The sequence below is a fragment of the Lynx canadensis genome, chromosome A2, assembly GCF_007474595.2.
Source record: "Lynx canadensis isolate LIC74 chromosome A2, mLynCan4.pri.v2, whole genome shotgun sequence".
Classification (NCBI taxonomy): Eukaryota; Metazoa; Chordata; class Mammalia; order Carnivora; family Felidae; genus Lynx; species Lynx canadensis.
In genome coordinates, this window is record NC_044304.2 from 39,949,091 (window position 1) to 39,965,624 (window position 16,534).

Genomic DNA, 16,534 nt, shown 5'->3' on the forward strand with positions numbered 1-16,534 from the left:
AAGGGAAAAAAGTTAAAATGCAACAAAGCATGGTACCATAAGTATGATCTCTTTTATGGCTTAGAAATTTCCAGAAGGAATACCTAATAGAATACCTGATTGTTAACCGTGGATATTTCTGGGAAGAGTGGGGGTGGAAATGGTAGGAGGATGGAGGAAGAATACTTTTACTTTTTAATTTTATCTTTGTGTGCTATTTGAATATTTAGTCTATAAATGTGTTGCTTTTATTTTAAAAGTAAATTATGTTAAGACAAGGAGAAGGTGTTTTCCCTTAGATACCTTAACTCTGCCATCTATATTTTGTTCCTTCCCCTCTGAGGCAGGAATTAAGCATAAGAAAGAGAGTTTCAATTTGGGCATAGTTTTCTGAGTGGAAACTATAGCCCCAACTAGTGGTTCCTGGCCCATCTAGTATCTATGTGCTACCCCATCTGGCAAAACTCTACAGTTTCCAGCCCTAGTTTTGCTTTGTCCTATGTCTTGAGGCCAGCAGGACCCCTCCTATTTGCTTCATAGGGGGATTTGGGAGATTTGGGGTCCTCTGCACTGTTTCTCAGTGGACAAAATGTATTTGCTTTGCCTCAGCCATTCTAATGGTTGTCTCTTTTCCAGAACAGCATGATTCCAACAGGCTTGGCTTGGGAGGACATGTTGTACCCTCTGTACCAGAAGTACAAGAATGCCATCACATGGGGAGACCAGGATTTATTAAATATTATTTTTTATTTCAATCCAGGTAGGCTGTCTTGCGAGAATGCCCTTTGTGTAGGAGTCCGCCCACCTCGCCCCTCAGAGCGCATTCCAGCCTGGTCTGCTATTGACTGAGCCTGAATTGTGCCTGTGTCCCCTGTGAAGTGCGTCCTTTCATTCACCCCCTGGGCTTCTCCCAGAGGCGGCCCACACACTTCTGACACAAAAGGCCAAATGTTGAAACCTCCAACACTGGACTCCGTTTTTTGAGAATATCTTTTCGATTTTTGCCACACCATTCTTCTAAGAAGTGTGGTCCAAACTAATGGCAGGGCACAGAACTGAATGACAACATTATAGGCTAGGCACGAGGCCTTCCACAGCTGAACAATGGCTAGATTGAGGGGAATTGATTTCTTGAGATCCCTACAGTTAAGTGACTTGTCTGGGAGTTAAATGAGCCTAAAATAAGGACTTAGATTCCCCAGTTCCTTTTTCTTTTCACGGGAGGCAAAAGATGTTCTTACATTGTTACGTCAGTGATATGGCGGAGTTGGGGGATGGAGGGAGAAGAACATTTCTGATCTATGTTTCTTGGCTGTTGTCGACACCTAAAACTAATAAAATTTCCCTCTTTCTTCTTTGCTAAAACCATTATTTATGTTGTTAAAAATCAAAACCATGTTTTCTCCTTGATAAAGACCTTTGGGGGAAAAAAAGGGCACTCCTCACCTGGACCTATTCCATCCATTTCTTTGCCTTTAAAAAATCCTGAAGTAGAGACTCCTGTTTATAAAGACTTCTTTCTGTCTGCCATGTCACCTTGGAAGCACCTACTTTGTACTTGAAATTTTTTTTAAACAAAACTCTGAACTAAAACCTAATGTCGTATGTCGTTGGATCTAAATGGAGCAAATCCTGGAAAAGAAAAAAAAGCAGATTGAAACTGAGTTTCTGGGGAAAATTCCCACTAGTAATTCATTGATGAAGGGAATGTCTTGGCCATTCACTGGTGGCCTGTTTTAATCCATTTCCCTCTGATAGTAACAGGGAATTTAAGGTCTGTATCTCCTCCTTTTCTTCATAAGCAGATTTCATCTTTTTTTCTAGGTGTTGATGTATTAGTTAGGACTCTTGGTTGCATATAAAAGATCCCCCAAGTTAGCCCAAGCACAAAGGATACTTTTTTATAAGCAAACTGATGTCTGCTAGAAACCAGGGCAGGAAGGCCAGCAGGCTCAGCCCGGGACATGAAGCAGGACGGGGAAATTGATGAGGATCCCAGGTCGGACTTGCTTTCTCCCACTGACGTTGTTTATTCTTCTCGTTGTGGACCTCATTCTCTGCTCCTCAGGCCTCAAAGTAGAGTACCAAGGCTTCATACTCCAGGTGCAGCCACATGGAAGGATTAACCCCCAATTCCATCCCAATTCCAAATTCCCAGGGGGAGAAAGCAGACGGTTCCAGCTAGGCCAGGAGCATGGAGCTGAGAAATCATGGCTGACATTTATTATTTACTAAATGCCAGGTGCTGTTCTAAGCATTATCTTCTTTAATCCTCAAAACCACCCGAGAATATAATCCCCATTATACAGACAAAGATACCAAGGGACAGAGAGTTTGTTCGATAATTTGCAGCACTGCTAATGAGTGACGGAGGAGGGGTACAAACCCAGGCCACTCCCAACTTCAGCCCTATGGGTTTGGGAGAGAGGGGAAATTCTAAACAAGGGGAATCCTACAGAGCTGGGCAGACATCCCAAAATGTATCTCTCCACTGAATTATTTGTCCTTTAAATATTGCAATTTTCCCTCTGTAATGTGGCTAAAACTATCTTTTACAAGCCCATCTGTACATACTCCCAAATAGGAATTCAAAAGATTCGCACAATTTCCTCCCCAGAAATCCTCTTAGCCTGTTGCAGATTATTTGAGGACGTGATCAGTGAGTAAATAATACTTGAAGGCAGTTGTAAGCAGCTTTGCAATTAGACAGGAGCCCTTGTCTTTAATTGGAGCTGAAAACCAGCTGGTTTTCTCTGTGCTCCCCATCGTAAATCCATTGAGTACTTGAACATTATAAAATAATTTTTCAAGTTGTTCTAAACCCTGGTTCTGAGCAGGACCAATAACCAAGTTTTCCAGCTTTAGATCAGCAAATTACTACAAGCAAGGTAACTCCTTGATTATTCTTTGTGTCACCTGCATTGGATCTTCCTTTTTCATACCTTTTTCAGGTGCTTTATTAAACATGAGATCTTTGAACTGAAATCCATTGATATCTTTCACATTATAAGCCTTTTCTTTGTTTATGTGGGTTGCGATCACTCTCTCTAAACCCGAAAACTATTTTGAAAAAAGATGTGTCACCTTTATCCCTAGAAAGGAGAGAGGGAGAGGAGATTGGCCCGAACACAGGATGTAAACATACTTGCTATTATGGTTCTGTAAGTTGCCATGGACAAAGAAGCAACGCACAAAAAACCTGAACACATGTCTGGAACATTACTCCTCCTGTGGTCAATAACACCACTTGTTAAAATGTGTGGGTTTTTTTTTTTTAATGTTTATCTATTTATTTTTAGAGAGAGAATGGGAGGAGGGGCATAGAGAGAGAGAATCCCAAGCAGGGCTCCACGCCATCAGCACAGAGCCCGACGCAGGGCTCAAACCCATGAACCGTGAGATCATAACCTGAGCTGAAATCGAGAGTCAGACGCTTAACCAACTGAGCCACCCAGGTGCCCTTTAAAATGTGTTATAGTCAGGCCAGCTAAGGAAGGGACCAGGGGGCGGTCCTGGGAATACATGGGGCAGATTGTGCTAGGCCTCTTGGGAATCTGCTAAGGACCAAAGCTGATTTCTCTATCCCTCAGAGGCCCCAGGATCTCTGCTGTCCTTGCTTCTCTCCACGCCTACCTGATTCCATTCTATTTCTCAGCATTCTCTTTATATGTGGCCCAGCCTAACAAGCCCACAGCCAATGATGATGCATATTTGGTAACAGCCCCCTATGTTTCCTAATTCACATTCTTGAAGAGAGAGAGAAACCAAGGAGAGAGAGAAAGAGAGACAAATTTTCCCAGCCCAGCCTATAACTGATTTCCAGCCCAGCTGAAACTTAGTTCTCTTTGGATAGGGAGACCACCCACAATCTGGTCATCAGGAGCCAGAAGAGCAAGGCCTTGTGGCATTTTCCTTTCTCAGACATGAGCCCCTAGGTCTCTCCTTTCTTCGGGAATAATTTTCATAAAGGTGGGCTGTGCGCAGGGAAGGAAGGAAATGAAACCAGCCAAGTATAGACGACGAGGCAAGGCACTCAGCCAGATAGTAACAGTAGGATGCTGCCCACCGGGAGAGGGAAGAGCTGAAATATCCCTGGAATATATACCCAGGTTGTCATGAGCTCTACATAGGGTAGTTGAGTGAGGGGTTTGGTGGGGCCACAGGGAGCAGGACACATACTCACATGGCACAGGTCTCTTCAGTGGCCCCATTAGGGCCTTGTTCTCACACTGCCAGGGTCACTGGAGCCCTGCATTTGAGTGTGCAGCCACCCTGGACCCTCCCCCACCCCAAGAGCTCCCAGCATCTGGCAGCGATGAGTGTGTTGCCGGAGTTGACAGCCCCCACTATCTGGTGTTGGACTGTTCTGGGAGACTGGAAACACCTTATTGTTTGGGGAATCTGGGGGTTTCATGAGCTCTGATACAAAGCACAAGAATGAAGATTGTAGGGTCCTTGTGGGAAGGGATTGTATCTACTTTTTGTCTTTCACGTGCAAGACTTCACGCCTGAAGCAGGGTTGGTCTTCAGAAGTGTTGGCTGGAGAGGAAGGAGAAAGAGAAAGTAAGAGAAAGCAGAAGAACACATGTGGTAAAGGAACGTATAAGGTTCCATGCACTCATTCATTCAGCAGGTATTTTTGAGCGCCTACTATGTGCCAGCCACCATGGTGGGCACTGGGGATATGACAGCAGACAGAATGGACAAGTTCCTCTTTTCATGATACCCACCTTTTAATTGGAAGAGGTAGCCTTCCAAAAACAGCAACTAGCTCCAAATCACACGTTGTGATAAATGCTATCAAGGGAACAGATGAGAGGTTGAGAGAAAGAGCCTGTCTGGAAGGAGAGGATTGCTTCTTTAGATTGTGCGATCAGGGAGGCCTTCTTGGAAGAATTAATTGCCCTTCTCTGGAACAGGGCACATTCTGGAAGAAGGAAGAAGAGGATGCTAGGAAAGCCTAGTTCCAGAATGAGACAGTAAAGAAACAAAACTAAAAAATGAAAATAACTGTTAATGATGCAATCCAACAGCCTCCATTCTGTTGGTAATATAGCAAATGAGAAGTAAGCCTGTTTCACCATGAAGTGAAGATGACCAGGCATTGAGCTCTTCCATAATCTTAGAGATCTCAAGAGTACGAAATAATCAGAAACGTAAGGAACAATCAATTCACACAGTACTTTGCAAATAGTTAGGAGGCTCTGGAAATAAATGTAGACCCCTGAAGGGATCACTAACGGACTCCAGAGCCATAGATAATCAGTTAATGAGCTTCTTTATCTATGTAAAATGAGAGGAAAATAGCAAAGACTCAGGGCTTAAACAGGGCTTGGCTTGGAAAAATATTTTAAAATAAATTGCAGTGGTTTAAGGCTCTGGGGATTTGGAATTTTAAAACCACTCACCGTATTATTTCCCGAGCAGCGGAAAGTAACCTGGACATTTCCCCATGCTATCATTTTTAACCATCAGATTTTGACAGCCCTGATAATCGTGCTTAAAATAGATCCATTTCAGAATGGTTATTGATCACATGCCAAATAACCATCATGAGTCCACTCTGCATGTTCATCAACTGATCTCCATAGGGGTTGCCTCTTCAGTCCACCCCTCTTCTCCTTCCCCCCTTAAAAAATGGAGATTGCAAAGTGTAACCCATGCAAAATTTGTGAATAAAGAGACACGTCTGTTACTTTTTAACTGCCCGCTCTTGATTTTCCTTTCTTTGGGTAACAGGGCTCCAGTTTTCTCAGGGGAATTACTCTTCCCTCTCTCTCTCTTTCTGTCTCTTCACCCTCTCCCTCTCCCCCTCCCTCCCCATACCCCATTCTCTCTTGCAAGCAATCTTAGAGCCTAGTCTGCTTCTGACTCCCACTCACCCAGTCAGACCATGTCCTCCCAACCTGACTGGGGATCCAGGAGTAGAAAGTAGCCAAGGTTGTGGAACTGGCAGCAGTCGTGAAAAGCCGACATTAATTAGTGCCCACCTCTCAGAGCCCAGGAGCTGTCCCACTTCTTGACCCAGTTCAGCTTTACCTCTGATTTTATGAGCCACCCGCTCTTTCCAAAGGCAAATTCCTTTCTCTTATTCATTTTCTCCTTCAAACTAGAATCAAAGTTAGTTACTTGCAATCCACTATAGACTGATATTTCTTGAATGTTTTAGGTCAGAGCATTCTATATATGACAAGTTTGTTACCATTATCTTCCCCTTGGAAGAGACTGAATTTATCCTAGCGAAATTGAACGGCTCATCTTTTGTAAAGCACACTCTGATTTCCAGACTCTTCACCATGATCCGGCCATTTTCTCCTCAAATGCTCTTCCAGGCCTGCATTTCTGACTGGCAAAGTCCCATCCTTAGTCTGTAAGCCTGAGTTCAAACGAAACTTTACTTAAATGTCCTCCTTTCTATGAAACCTGATAAAAACATGTTCATCTTACTATATACTCTATGCTGTCTCCTGTACAAGAGTATAAATTCTCCGAGAGCAGGAGCAGAACCTTATCATCCAACGACACCACTGCCTTGCAGTGTGTGAATAAATGCTTGTTTCAATGTATATGCTCCATGTGTTTTGTGTTTCTTCCTCTGAAAAATTCTGAAAAGGATTGTAAAAGATGTGAATTGAATTCTGTCTAGAAACAAGTTGCATACTCAGAGTTCAACCGCTGGGTTCTTAGCTGGTCTTTGGGAGATCAGTAAGCCCCTAAACTTATAAGCAAATATTCTTAGATATATCCAGTTGTACTTTTCCAACGATGTGGTCTAAAGTTTTTGTTAGATTCTTTTTTCACAATTTTTTTAAAGTTTATTTATTTATTTTGAGAGAGACAGAGGCAGTGCAAGTGGGGGAAAGGCAGACAGAGAAGGAGACAGAGAATCCCAAGCAGGCTCCGCACTGTCAGCTTGGAGCCAGATGTGGGGCTCAAACTTACAAAACCGTGAGATCACGACCCGAGTTGAAACCAAGAGTTGGACACTTAACCAACTGAGCCCCCCAGGCATCCCAAGCTTTCATTGCATTCCGAGAGAGATGCGTGGATCCATAAAAGTTTAAGAATTACTGGCCACCTGCATAGCTACAAACAGTTGGAGTAAAACATTTATTACCAACGTACTATGTGTTGGGAGCTATGCTAGACTCATTCCCTTGATTTTGTTTTATCCTACCAGTGACCTAATGCAATAGTTCTTAACAGTAACATTGGTGATAATTATTACAGCTTACAGTTATTGTATGCTTTCTAATGTGCTAGGTACTCTTCCAAATACTTATTTTATTATTTTTTAAAATTTACATCCAAGATAGCTAGTATATAGTGCAACAATGATTTCAGGAGTAGATTCCTTAGTGCCCCTTACCCACTTAGCCCGTCCCCCTTCCCACAAGCCCTCCAGTAACCCTCTGTTTGTTCTCTGTATTTAAGAGCATCTTATGTTTTGTCCCCCCTCCCTATTTTTATATTATTTTTCCTTCGCTTCCCTTGTGTTCATCTGTTCTGTGTCTTAAAGTCCTCATATGAGTGAAGTCCTATGATATATGTCTTTCTCTGACTAACTTATTTCGCTTAGCATAACACCCTCTGGTTCCATCCATGTAGTTGCAAATCGCAAGATTTCATTCTTTTTGATTGCCGGGTCATACTCCATTGTGTGTGTGTGTGTGTGTGTGTATATATATATATATATATATATATATATATATATATATAAAATACACCCCACATCTTCTTTATCCATTCATCCATCGATGGACATTTGGGCTCTTTCCATATTTGGCTATTGTTAATAGTGCTGCTATAAACACGGGGGTGCATGTGTCCCTTCGAAACAGCACACTTGTATCCCTTGGATAAATGCCTAGTAGTGCAATTGCTGGGTCATAGGGTAGTTCTATTTTTAGTTTTTTGAGCAGCCTCCATAATGTTTTCCAGAGTGGCTGCCCCAGTTTGCATTCCCACCAGCAGTGCAAAAGAGATCCTCTCTCTCCGCATCCTCGCCAACACCTGTTATTGCCTGAGTTGTAAATGTTAGCCATTCTGACAGGTGTGAGGTAGTATCTCATCATGGTTTTGATTTGTATTTCCCTGATGCTGAGTAACGTTGAGCAGTTTTTCATGTATCAGTTGGCCATCTGGCTGTCTTCTTTGGAGAGGTGTCTATTCATGTCTTTTGCCCATTTCTTCACTGGGTTATTTGTTTTTTGGGTGTTGAGTTTGATAAGTTCTTTATAGGTTTTGGATACTAACCCTTTATCTGCTATGGCACTTGCAAATATCTTCTCCCATTCTGTCAGTTGCCTTTTAGTTTTGCTGATGGTTTTTTTCGCTGTGCAGAAGCTTTTCATTTGGAGGAGGTCCCAATAGTTCATTTTTGCTTTTGTTTCCCTTGCCTCCGGAGATGTGTTGAGTAAGAAGTTGCTGTGGCCGAAGTCAAAGAGGTTTTTACCTGCTTTCTCCTCGAGTATTTTGATGATTTCCTATCTTACATTTAGGTCTTTCATCCGTTTTGAGTTTATTTTTGTGTATGGTGTAAGAAAGTGGTCCAGGTTCATTTCTCTGCATGTCGCTGTCCAGTTTTCCCAGCACCACTTGCTGAAGAGACTGTCTTTATTCCATTGGATATTCTTTCCTGCTTTGTCAAAAATTAGTTGGCCATACGTTTGTGGGCCCATTTCTGGGTTCTCTATTCTGTTCGATTAACCTGAGTGTCTGTTTTTGTGCCAGCATGTTCCAAATACTTATAAGCTCAGTTCGTACTCCCCAGAATCCTTCTGGACAAGTGATATTTACAGTCCTCCTCCTTTTACAGATGATGAAACTTGGGCCCACAAAAATTATGTAATTTGCCTGAATGCATGCAAGTAGTGGTAATCCTGTATTCAAACCCAATGGGTTGACTTCAGAGCTTGCCTCCTTAGCCATTACACTGTACAGTCACAGCCAGCACATGATAAAGCTGGAATTCAGCCCCAGATAATTTAGCTTCCTTTTACTGCTTCTAAATTGGGGTCCAGATAACTCACCAACGTCATAGAACCAGGAGGTGATAGAAGCCAACTTCGAACATAGCCTTTGTTTGATTCCACAGCCTTTCTATTCATCCTGTGCCTTAGAGTGCCCTCACTGGACTAGGTCCTCTACAGAGGCTGCAAAGAGGGGAAGGTTTCCTTTTTTAGTGGGTCCTGCATTACCTGGGAAGAGGCAAAAACCTCCATCACCAGTCTCAAACAACACGAAGGCAGGAACCAGACTTTCCTTTGTCCACTGAATGCATAGCAGGCGCTCAATAAATATTTGTTGATTCAATCAGCATATTTACAGAAACAGAGATGGCTTCTAGGGTGATTCACTCAGCAGGGAACATTAGCAGGTGCTTAAGCAGGAATTGCAATTGCAGATGCAGGCAGGTATCAGAAATGAGTGATGGGATTCATGGGGTTACAAAAGGCCACAATTGGGCTGAGGTCAGACACCATTTAAAAGCACACAGGCAGGGGCACCTGGGTGGCTCGGTTGGTTAAGCACCAACTCTTGGTTTCAGCTCAGGTGGTGATCTCACAGTTCATGAGTTCGAGCCCCGCGTTCACCTCTGCGCTGACAGCATGGAGCCTGCTTGGGATCCTGTCTCTCTGCCCCTCTTCTTTTTTTTTTTTTTTAATTTTTTTTTCAACATTTTTTATTTATTTTTGGGACAGAGAGAGACAGAGCATGAACGGGGGAGGGGCAGAGAGAGAGGGAGACACAGAATCGGAAACAGGCTCCAGGCTCTGAGCCATCAGCCCAGAGCCTGACGCGGGGCTCGAACTCACGGACCGCGAGATCGTGACCTGGCTGAAGTCGGGCGCTTAACCGACTGCGCCACCCAGGCGCCCCTCTCTGCCCCTCTTCTGCTCACTTGTGCTCTCTCTCTCTCTTTCAAAACTAAATAAACTTTAAAAAATAATAATAAAAAATAAAAGCAAGAAGCATTTTTAGATATTTTCCCTCATGGAACCCTTATGCCCCCCTCTGCACTGTTGGGCAGAAAAGTTGCACAACTAAAAGAGGAGTTTAAATCCAGATAATGTGACTTCAGGATGAGCACTACTCTCTCCCAGCTATGGATTATAAGTGTGGAAGTGAATGTAAGAGCAACATCATGGCGGAAAGGGGTCCTCCAGAGAAAAGGAAAAGCTCACAGGGTGTTGGGAATGCTTAGGAATTGGAGAGTGCCTGGATGTCAGCGTGGCCTGTAAAAACTGAGTGGTAGAATTATTATACACAGTCTGCCAGAGAGGATGTGTGCTTTCCATCTTGAAGTTCTCTGTAATTCTCTAAGCTGTGGTCCTTTCCATGAGAAGGGAGAGCTCTCAGCCCAACAAAAGAGCACAGCTTTATGTTGCTCTTCTGACAATGGTAATTGATTTGCTCTAATGCTTCTGTGTTCTCACTGGGGGCCTTTCTCATAAACAGTGACAAACATTTGCAGAGAGCTTTGATCCATACTTCTCCAGCCCCAGCCCTAAAAGGCATCAAGCTACAGAGCCAGGAAGCTCAGTGGACATGACTTTATTGCTGATTTTACAACCCTAGCTACCAGGAGGAAATTTTCTGAGTCCAACAGAATTAGAGCCGAGTTTTTCAACCTTGGCACTGTTACTTTTATGGGGGCTGTCCTGTTCGTTGTGGAATGTTTCGAGTATCCCAGGTCTCTACCTGCTAGATACCAGTAGTGGCCTCCTCCATATCTCCCTCCAGACATCACCCAATGGCCCCAGGGGAGCCCTGGCAAAGAACCACCAGCTTAGAGACGCACGCACAAATATACAAGTGTGCACATGATTGCTCACAGTGTATATAGTCACCTTGACACGGGGGCTTTTTTTTCCCCTTTGCTCTTTTGGGGGGATTCCCCCCCTTTACCCTTGTAGGGTTTTTTTTGTTTGTTTTTTCCTTCCTGTTGATTTTGTTTGTTGTTTGGTTTTTAATCCAAAGAGGAATCTTTGCTTCGATCTTGATTCCCATTCAAGTCTGTCTGTTTCATAAAACCTTTACAAAGAGGGGATTATAAGCGCTAGCATTGTTGACCACCGCTGTGTGCTTGGCATTCTGCTGAGTGTTTTTTAAATTTAATCCTCACAGTAAGAGGGAGGTCCTCTTCTTACAGATGAGGAAAATGAAGCACAGAGAGGTTGAATCACTGGCTCTGGGTTGCACTGTTTTTGAGTGAAGACAGTTGGGATTCGGACCCAGGCTGTCTGCTGACCTTGTCTGCCTCCTTGTCCGTGATACATTGCCCTTCTTTTTTGGGTGAAACCTACAGCCTCATTAGCATGTGCCCCTTCAATTCCCTACCTCAAAATAAGCACAAAAGTGGAGTGACATCAGGGCTGTGGGTCACGGTCACATTCCCATGCACTGAAATCCCGTGTGGTGTGCAGATTATGGAAACACTGGTTTAAGCACCAGTCATGCAGAGGAGAGCCGGCACTGACTGCGGACACGTCTTTCTCTTGTCACCGCCAGAGTGTCTCTATGTGTTCCCGTGCCAGTGGAACTACCGTCCCGATCACTGCATGTACGGAAGCAACTGCAAAGAGGCTGAGCGGGAAGGCGTGTCTGTTCTGCACGGGAACCGCGGCGTCTACCATGATGAAAAGCAGCCAACTTTCAAAGCACTCTATGAAGCAATACGGGATGTAAGTGTGTTCTTGCCGCTGTTCAGCAGACACATGCTAATTCAGCACGAGACGGTACAGGCACTTTGGTCACCAGTGCCTTTGAAGGCCAGAGAATCCCCCAGAAGCAGTGAGTGATATCCCTTTCCCCAATCCCAGTCACTATTTCATTATATCCACTTGCCCCCTCACACTATATCCACTCAGTATTTACAACTAAGTCACTCTTTTTTTTGTCCTTAAATAAGTTCACTTAAGGAGGAAATTAAATATCTTCAGAAAGAAACCCAGTGCCATTTGCCATAATAGAGGGGAATGTGTTAGGGTAACGATAACATAATAAGAACAAAATGATATTATGCAGCTCGAGCTTAGCCTGTTGGCTGGTTGCCAGCATCCTGTTGAACAAGTGGGTGTGGAGGTGGTCGATTAGGAAAAGGGGTCCGACTGCAAGTGTTTATTTACATATTGCAACAGTGTACTCAAGAGGCAAAAAGAGGCACTAGCCCCCATGTTGCATTTTTACCCGGCAAAGGGTACTGATCAGCAGAATGCAGCCTAGAGGCAAAAGTCATCTCAAGGCCTCTGCATCCTTAGGACCCTGACCTTAGGCCAGGGGAGGAGGAAGGAGAAGGGAAAGAGGGAGGAGTGGAAAGATACCACCCTCCCAATCCACCCCCCACTCCCGTGTCCATCCTTCCCATCCCTTGTCCCTGGAAGGCCTCGAAATGGAGGTGCCTGGGATGGGAATGCAGATATGCATCTGAGCGTGGCTGGCCCAGGGCAGGGACCTGAGTTTTTGACCCCAATTCCTTCAAGTAAACTACAGGGCGTTGCCTGTGCACCAAGTCAGGTGTCACAAAGGTAGCTCCCAGCCCCTCCAGAGCCAGCCAGCAGCCTTGTCATTACCTGTGATTGAGTCTGAAAGATCACACAGTAGAATTTTGGCCTGGAGCTGGACTTCTCACTGCCTGAGGTCCCCTCTTACAACCTTGAAGGGATTGATTAGCAAGTGCTGGGGAATTAAAGATACCTGGGAACTATTTTCTTGCAGTAAATGGGAAAGTTGATAAAAACCTCACTTTGGGGTTCACTACCTAAAATCTCAAATACTACCTTCCTTTGCCTTGCATCCCACACTGTGGGAAACGCTGCATTCGATGTTGCTTTTTATCTGGAGATTGCTAGGAGTGGCAGAGATTCAGGGATGTCCCTTTTGAAACCGTAATTCCAAGACGTAGAGTAGGGGTCAGCAAACTCAGGCCAGATCTGCCTTGCTGCCTGTGTTTGCAAGACATGTGGGCTATGAATGGTTTTGTAAATCACTGGGGAAAAAGGAAAAGATGAATATTTCGTAACGTGAGACAGTGATATGAAATTCCAATCTCAGCATTCATAAATACAGTCTTATTGGGACACAGTGGTACCCATTCATTTATGTGTTTGGCTGTAGTTGGTTGGAAGCCATCATGGCAGAGACGAGTATTTATAACAAACTGTGTAGCCCACAGAGTCTAAAATATTTACTATCTGGTCCTTTATCGGAAACATTTGCTGGCCCCAGACATCAAGTATGTAGATTTAGAGGATTTTTTTCTTAAGAATTTAGAAAACCTCACGGTCACAAGTGGGCTTCGGTGGGAGTGAATCCTGAGACACAGGCATACATTTTTGTGTGTGTGAATACTGTGCCTCTTGCTAAGGAGAGTCTCTGGAATTTCCAGAATTTTCTCTGCAGGGAATGAGTTTAGCCTGCATGTAAGCTAAGCTAACACCGCTTTCTTCTCCTGCATTTCCTGCTGGTGGTTTTCAAAGACCAGGTGATTTAATTACACAGAAAATTTGTTCTGTACTTAGTGCTACCATCACGTTAGATATTCAAACATGGCTCCAGGGGCAAAGCCATTGAGGAGTACAAACAGAAGTTCAATGAGTATGCAGCAGGTATATGTACCTCAGAGCTGTTCTTGGGTTTCTTTTGTGATCTGTCAACCCTAGTCTGGAATTGAGCAACTGTGGCTCGAGTTACAATACATCTTGTTTGCTTTCTGGAGGAGCAGAAAGAAAACAAATAACTGTGTCATAAATGATCCTGCCAAATACCCTCAATGATGATCCTCCCATGGGCCTAAAGGGACCATTTTCACTGAATCATTTTAAGACAGGAATGCTCTAACCCCATCCTGAAACCTGAATAGAAGTAGACTCCCTCTTGGAAGACATGTTTCCCCGCTGTCCCCAGGGCTGGGCACCATCATGTGGTGGGGTCAGGGCTTGGGGTAGGGGTCAACAGACCTTGGTTCAAGGCCCAATTTTTGCCCCTTTCTGGTGATTAGTCGTTAACTCTTTGCTCTTACCTTACTGGGCCTCAGTTTCCTCATCTGTGAAATGGAGATGATAACATTACCTACCTCATAAAAGTGTTGCAAGAACGCAACAAACTGATGGTTTTTAAACTTGTAGTATGGCACATGACCTATGGTTGTGCTCAATAATTACAAGTTATTAACAGTTTCACACTTGCCTCCTTTTCTACCTTGTCCACATAGTCTCACTTGCTCTCTCTCTCTCTCTTCCTATTTTCTCTCTCTCACACTGTATTTCTTTCTCCCTTCATCCCTCTCTGAAAATATTCTTCTTGTCCCTCTCCCCTTTCCCCCTTTCCTTCTGTCCCTCTTTCCTGCTTCCTTTCCTTTCCATCTTCTGTCTCTTTCACACACACATCCTAAGCCTGTGTGTCTGTGTTTGGCAAAGGGGACATGCAGTCTCCTCCCATCGTGACCCAAGGAAGTCATCTATCAGGTACACGTTCTGTCAGTAGTTCTTCCAACAATCATCTATTGCAGGAACAATTCTAGCTTATAGAAACTCAGAAGTTAACAAGACTGATAAAGCCTGGTCCCCAGGACACATATATTGTGGGTGGAGGAAGCCAGACGATACTCACATAAACAAAGAAAGAAGAAAAATCGTACCAGGTAGTGAGAGGTGTTAAAAGGGAACCGGAGCAGGGTGATGGGCTGAGAGTCAGGGGTAGGGAGGAGCGTTAGTGAGCTGGGGTCCTCAGGGGGCCTCCGCTAGCCTGGTAGTGTGATTAGTGGGGGCAGCCTTGGGGCAGTTTAGGGGGAGATACTGCTAAGGAGAAGGAATAAACCAGGGAAAGCCCCTGAGGCAAGGGTGAGTTTGGTGAGCCCGAAGGACAGGGAAGAATTCAGTGTGGCCAGAAGGACAGAGACACCAATGACAATTCCAGGTCACATGGAGCCTTGAGGACAAGAGAGGAATTGGAATCTTACTTTAATTGCAGCGTGAAGCCCCTGCAGGAAAGTGATACGGTCTGATCTTTGCTTTAAAAGTATCACCTCAGTAACTCAGTGCGAGGAGGCAAGAGTGAAAACACAAGGGCTATTGATGAGAGTTACTGGAGACATCCAGGAGCAACATGGGGATGGCATGTACTTGTGTGGCACCGGGAAGGTTGGCAATGGTGGCCACATGTAGGATTCGTTGGAAAGACAGATTTTACAGCATTTGTGGATTAATGAAAAGAGGGACGTGGGGGAAAGAAAGAATCAAGGATGACTTCCAGGTTTTGACCTATTTTCCTATCACTAGGGACACCATGATGAAAAAGGAGTTGATCAGTAGTCTAAATTGTGCTGTGGAAGAAAACAGTTGTCCCAAACATGGTCCTTCTTGCGTTACATAATGCATAATCTCCTTCTGGGAAGAAATTCGCATTTCTGATAAACACGCTTATGCAATATTTCTGATGAACTTTAAAGGGATTAAGGCTTGTTCTAGGAAACCAGACACCCACCCACTCTGCTGCCAGGCAAGCATTTACTGACCTTTTCACTCTTCTTCCTTTTTTTTTTTTCTACTCTCTTTGTATAAAATTTCCTCGCCAACAATGAATCTTTAACTTCATTTACTAGAGGCCTTTTCCATTTCATCCAGATTGTAATAAAAATTTGACACATGCTCATAACTACGTGATCTTCAGGATCTATTTTGGAAAATTCTGTTTATAGACACCTTCCATGGGAAGACAAGAGAATGTTTTTTTTAAAAATGGGGCACCGGGGTGGCTCAGTCAATTAAGCATCTGACTCTTGATCTCAGCTCGGGTCTTGATCTCAGGGTCGTGAGTTCAGGTCCTGCGCCGTTGGGCTCCACACCCCACAGGGAGCCTGCTTGAAAAGAAAAGAAAAGAAAAGAAAAGAAAAGAAAAGAAAAGAAAAGAAAAGAAAAGAAAAGAAAAGAAAAAAGAAAAGAAAAGCACAGGATTACATGGGGAAAAAACCAACAAGCAGTGTTTGGTACCTGAATTATTAAAATGAATTTCATTGATGTTAGATTTCACTAGTAATTGCCAAACTGTGGACTTCATCAGATTACTATAGACATACCCTAGAGTTTCTTCATTTAAGATTGAGACAAACACAGGAGCACCTGGGTGGCTCAGTCACTTCTGCATCTGACTCTTGGTTTTAACTCAGGCCATGATCTCATGGCTCGTGGGATGGAGCCCCGCATCAGGCTCTGCAGTGGCAGTGCACGGACCCTGCTTAGGATTCTCTGTCTCTCTCTGCCCTTCTGTCTGTCTCTCTCTCTCTCTCTCTCTCTGTCTCTCAAAATAAACAAATAAATTGGAAAAGAAGAGATTGAGACAAACAAAATATACGAGGAATTCAGTGTCTTATTGCAGGTGATGTCACGTCTCTACTTGAGCCTTGCTTCTCTTCAGCAAGAGCATACAATGTAGAGAATATCCTGTCCCTGAAGATACATGTTGGTCTTAGCTTTTAAGAGTTTTAAGGACCCAAATAAACCATCTTTAAAAAAAAAAAAAAAAAAAGAACAAAAGAAAGAAAGTGAAGCCCAAA

General features: G+C 43.8%; 1 protein-coding gene across 1 annotated transcript in view; it reads left to right on the forward strand.

Annotated features, from left to right (window-relative positions):
* Positions 1-16,534, forward strand: part of GXYLT2 (glucoside xylosyltransferase 2) — a 75,546-nt gene that overhangs the window by 57,912 nt on the left and 1,100 nt on the right. Inside the window, exons 6-7 of the mRNA XM_032592489.1 lie at positions 616-739; positions 11,494-11,666. Coding sequence (XP_032448380.1) covers positions 616-739; positions 11,494-11,666 — 297 coding nt within the window. The remainder of the gene's footprint in view (positions 1-615; positions 740-11,493; positions 11,667-16,534) is intronic.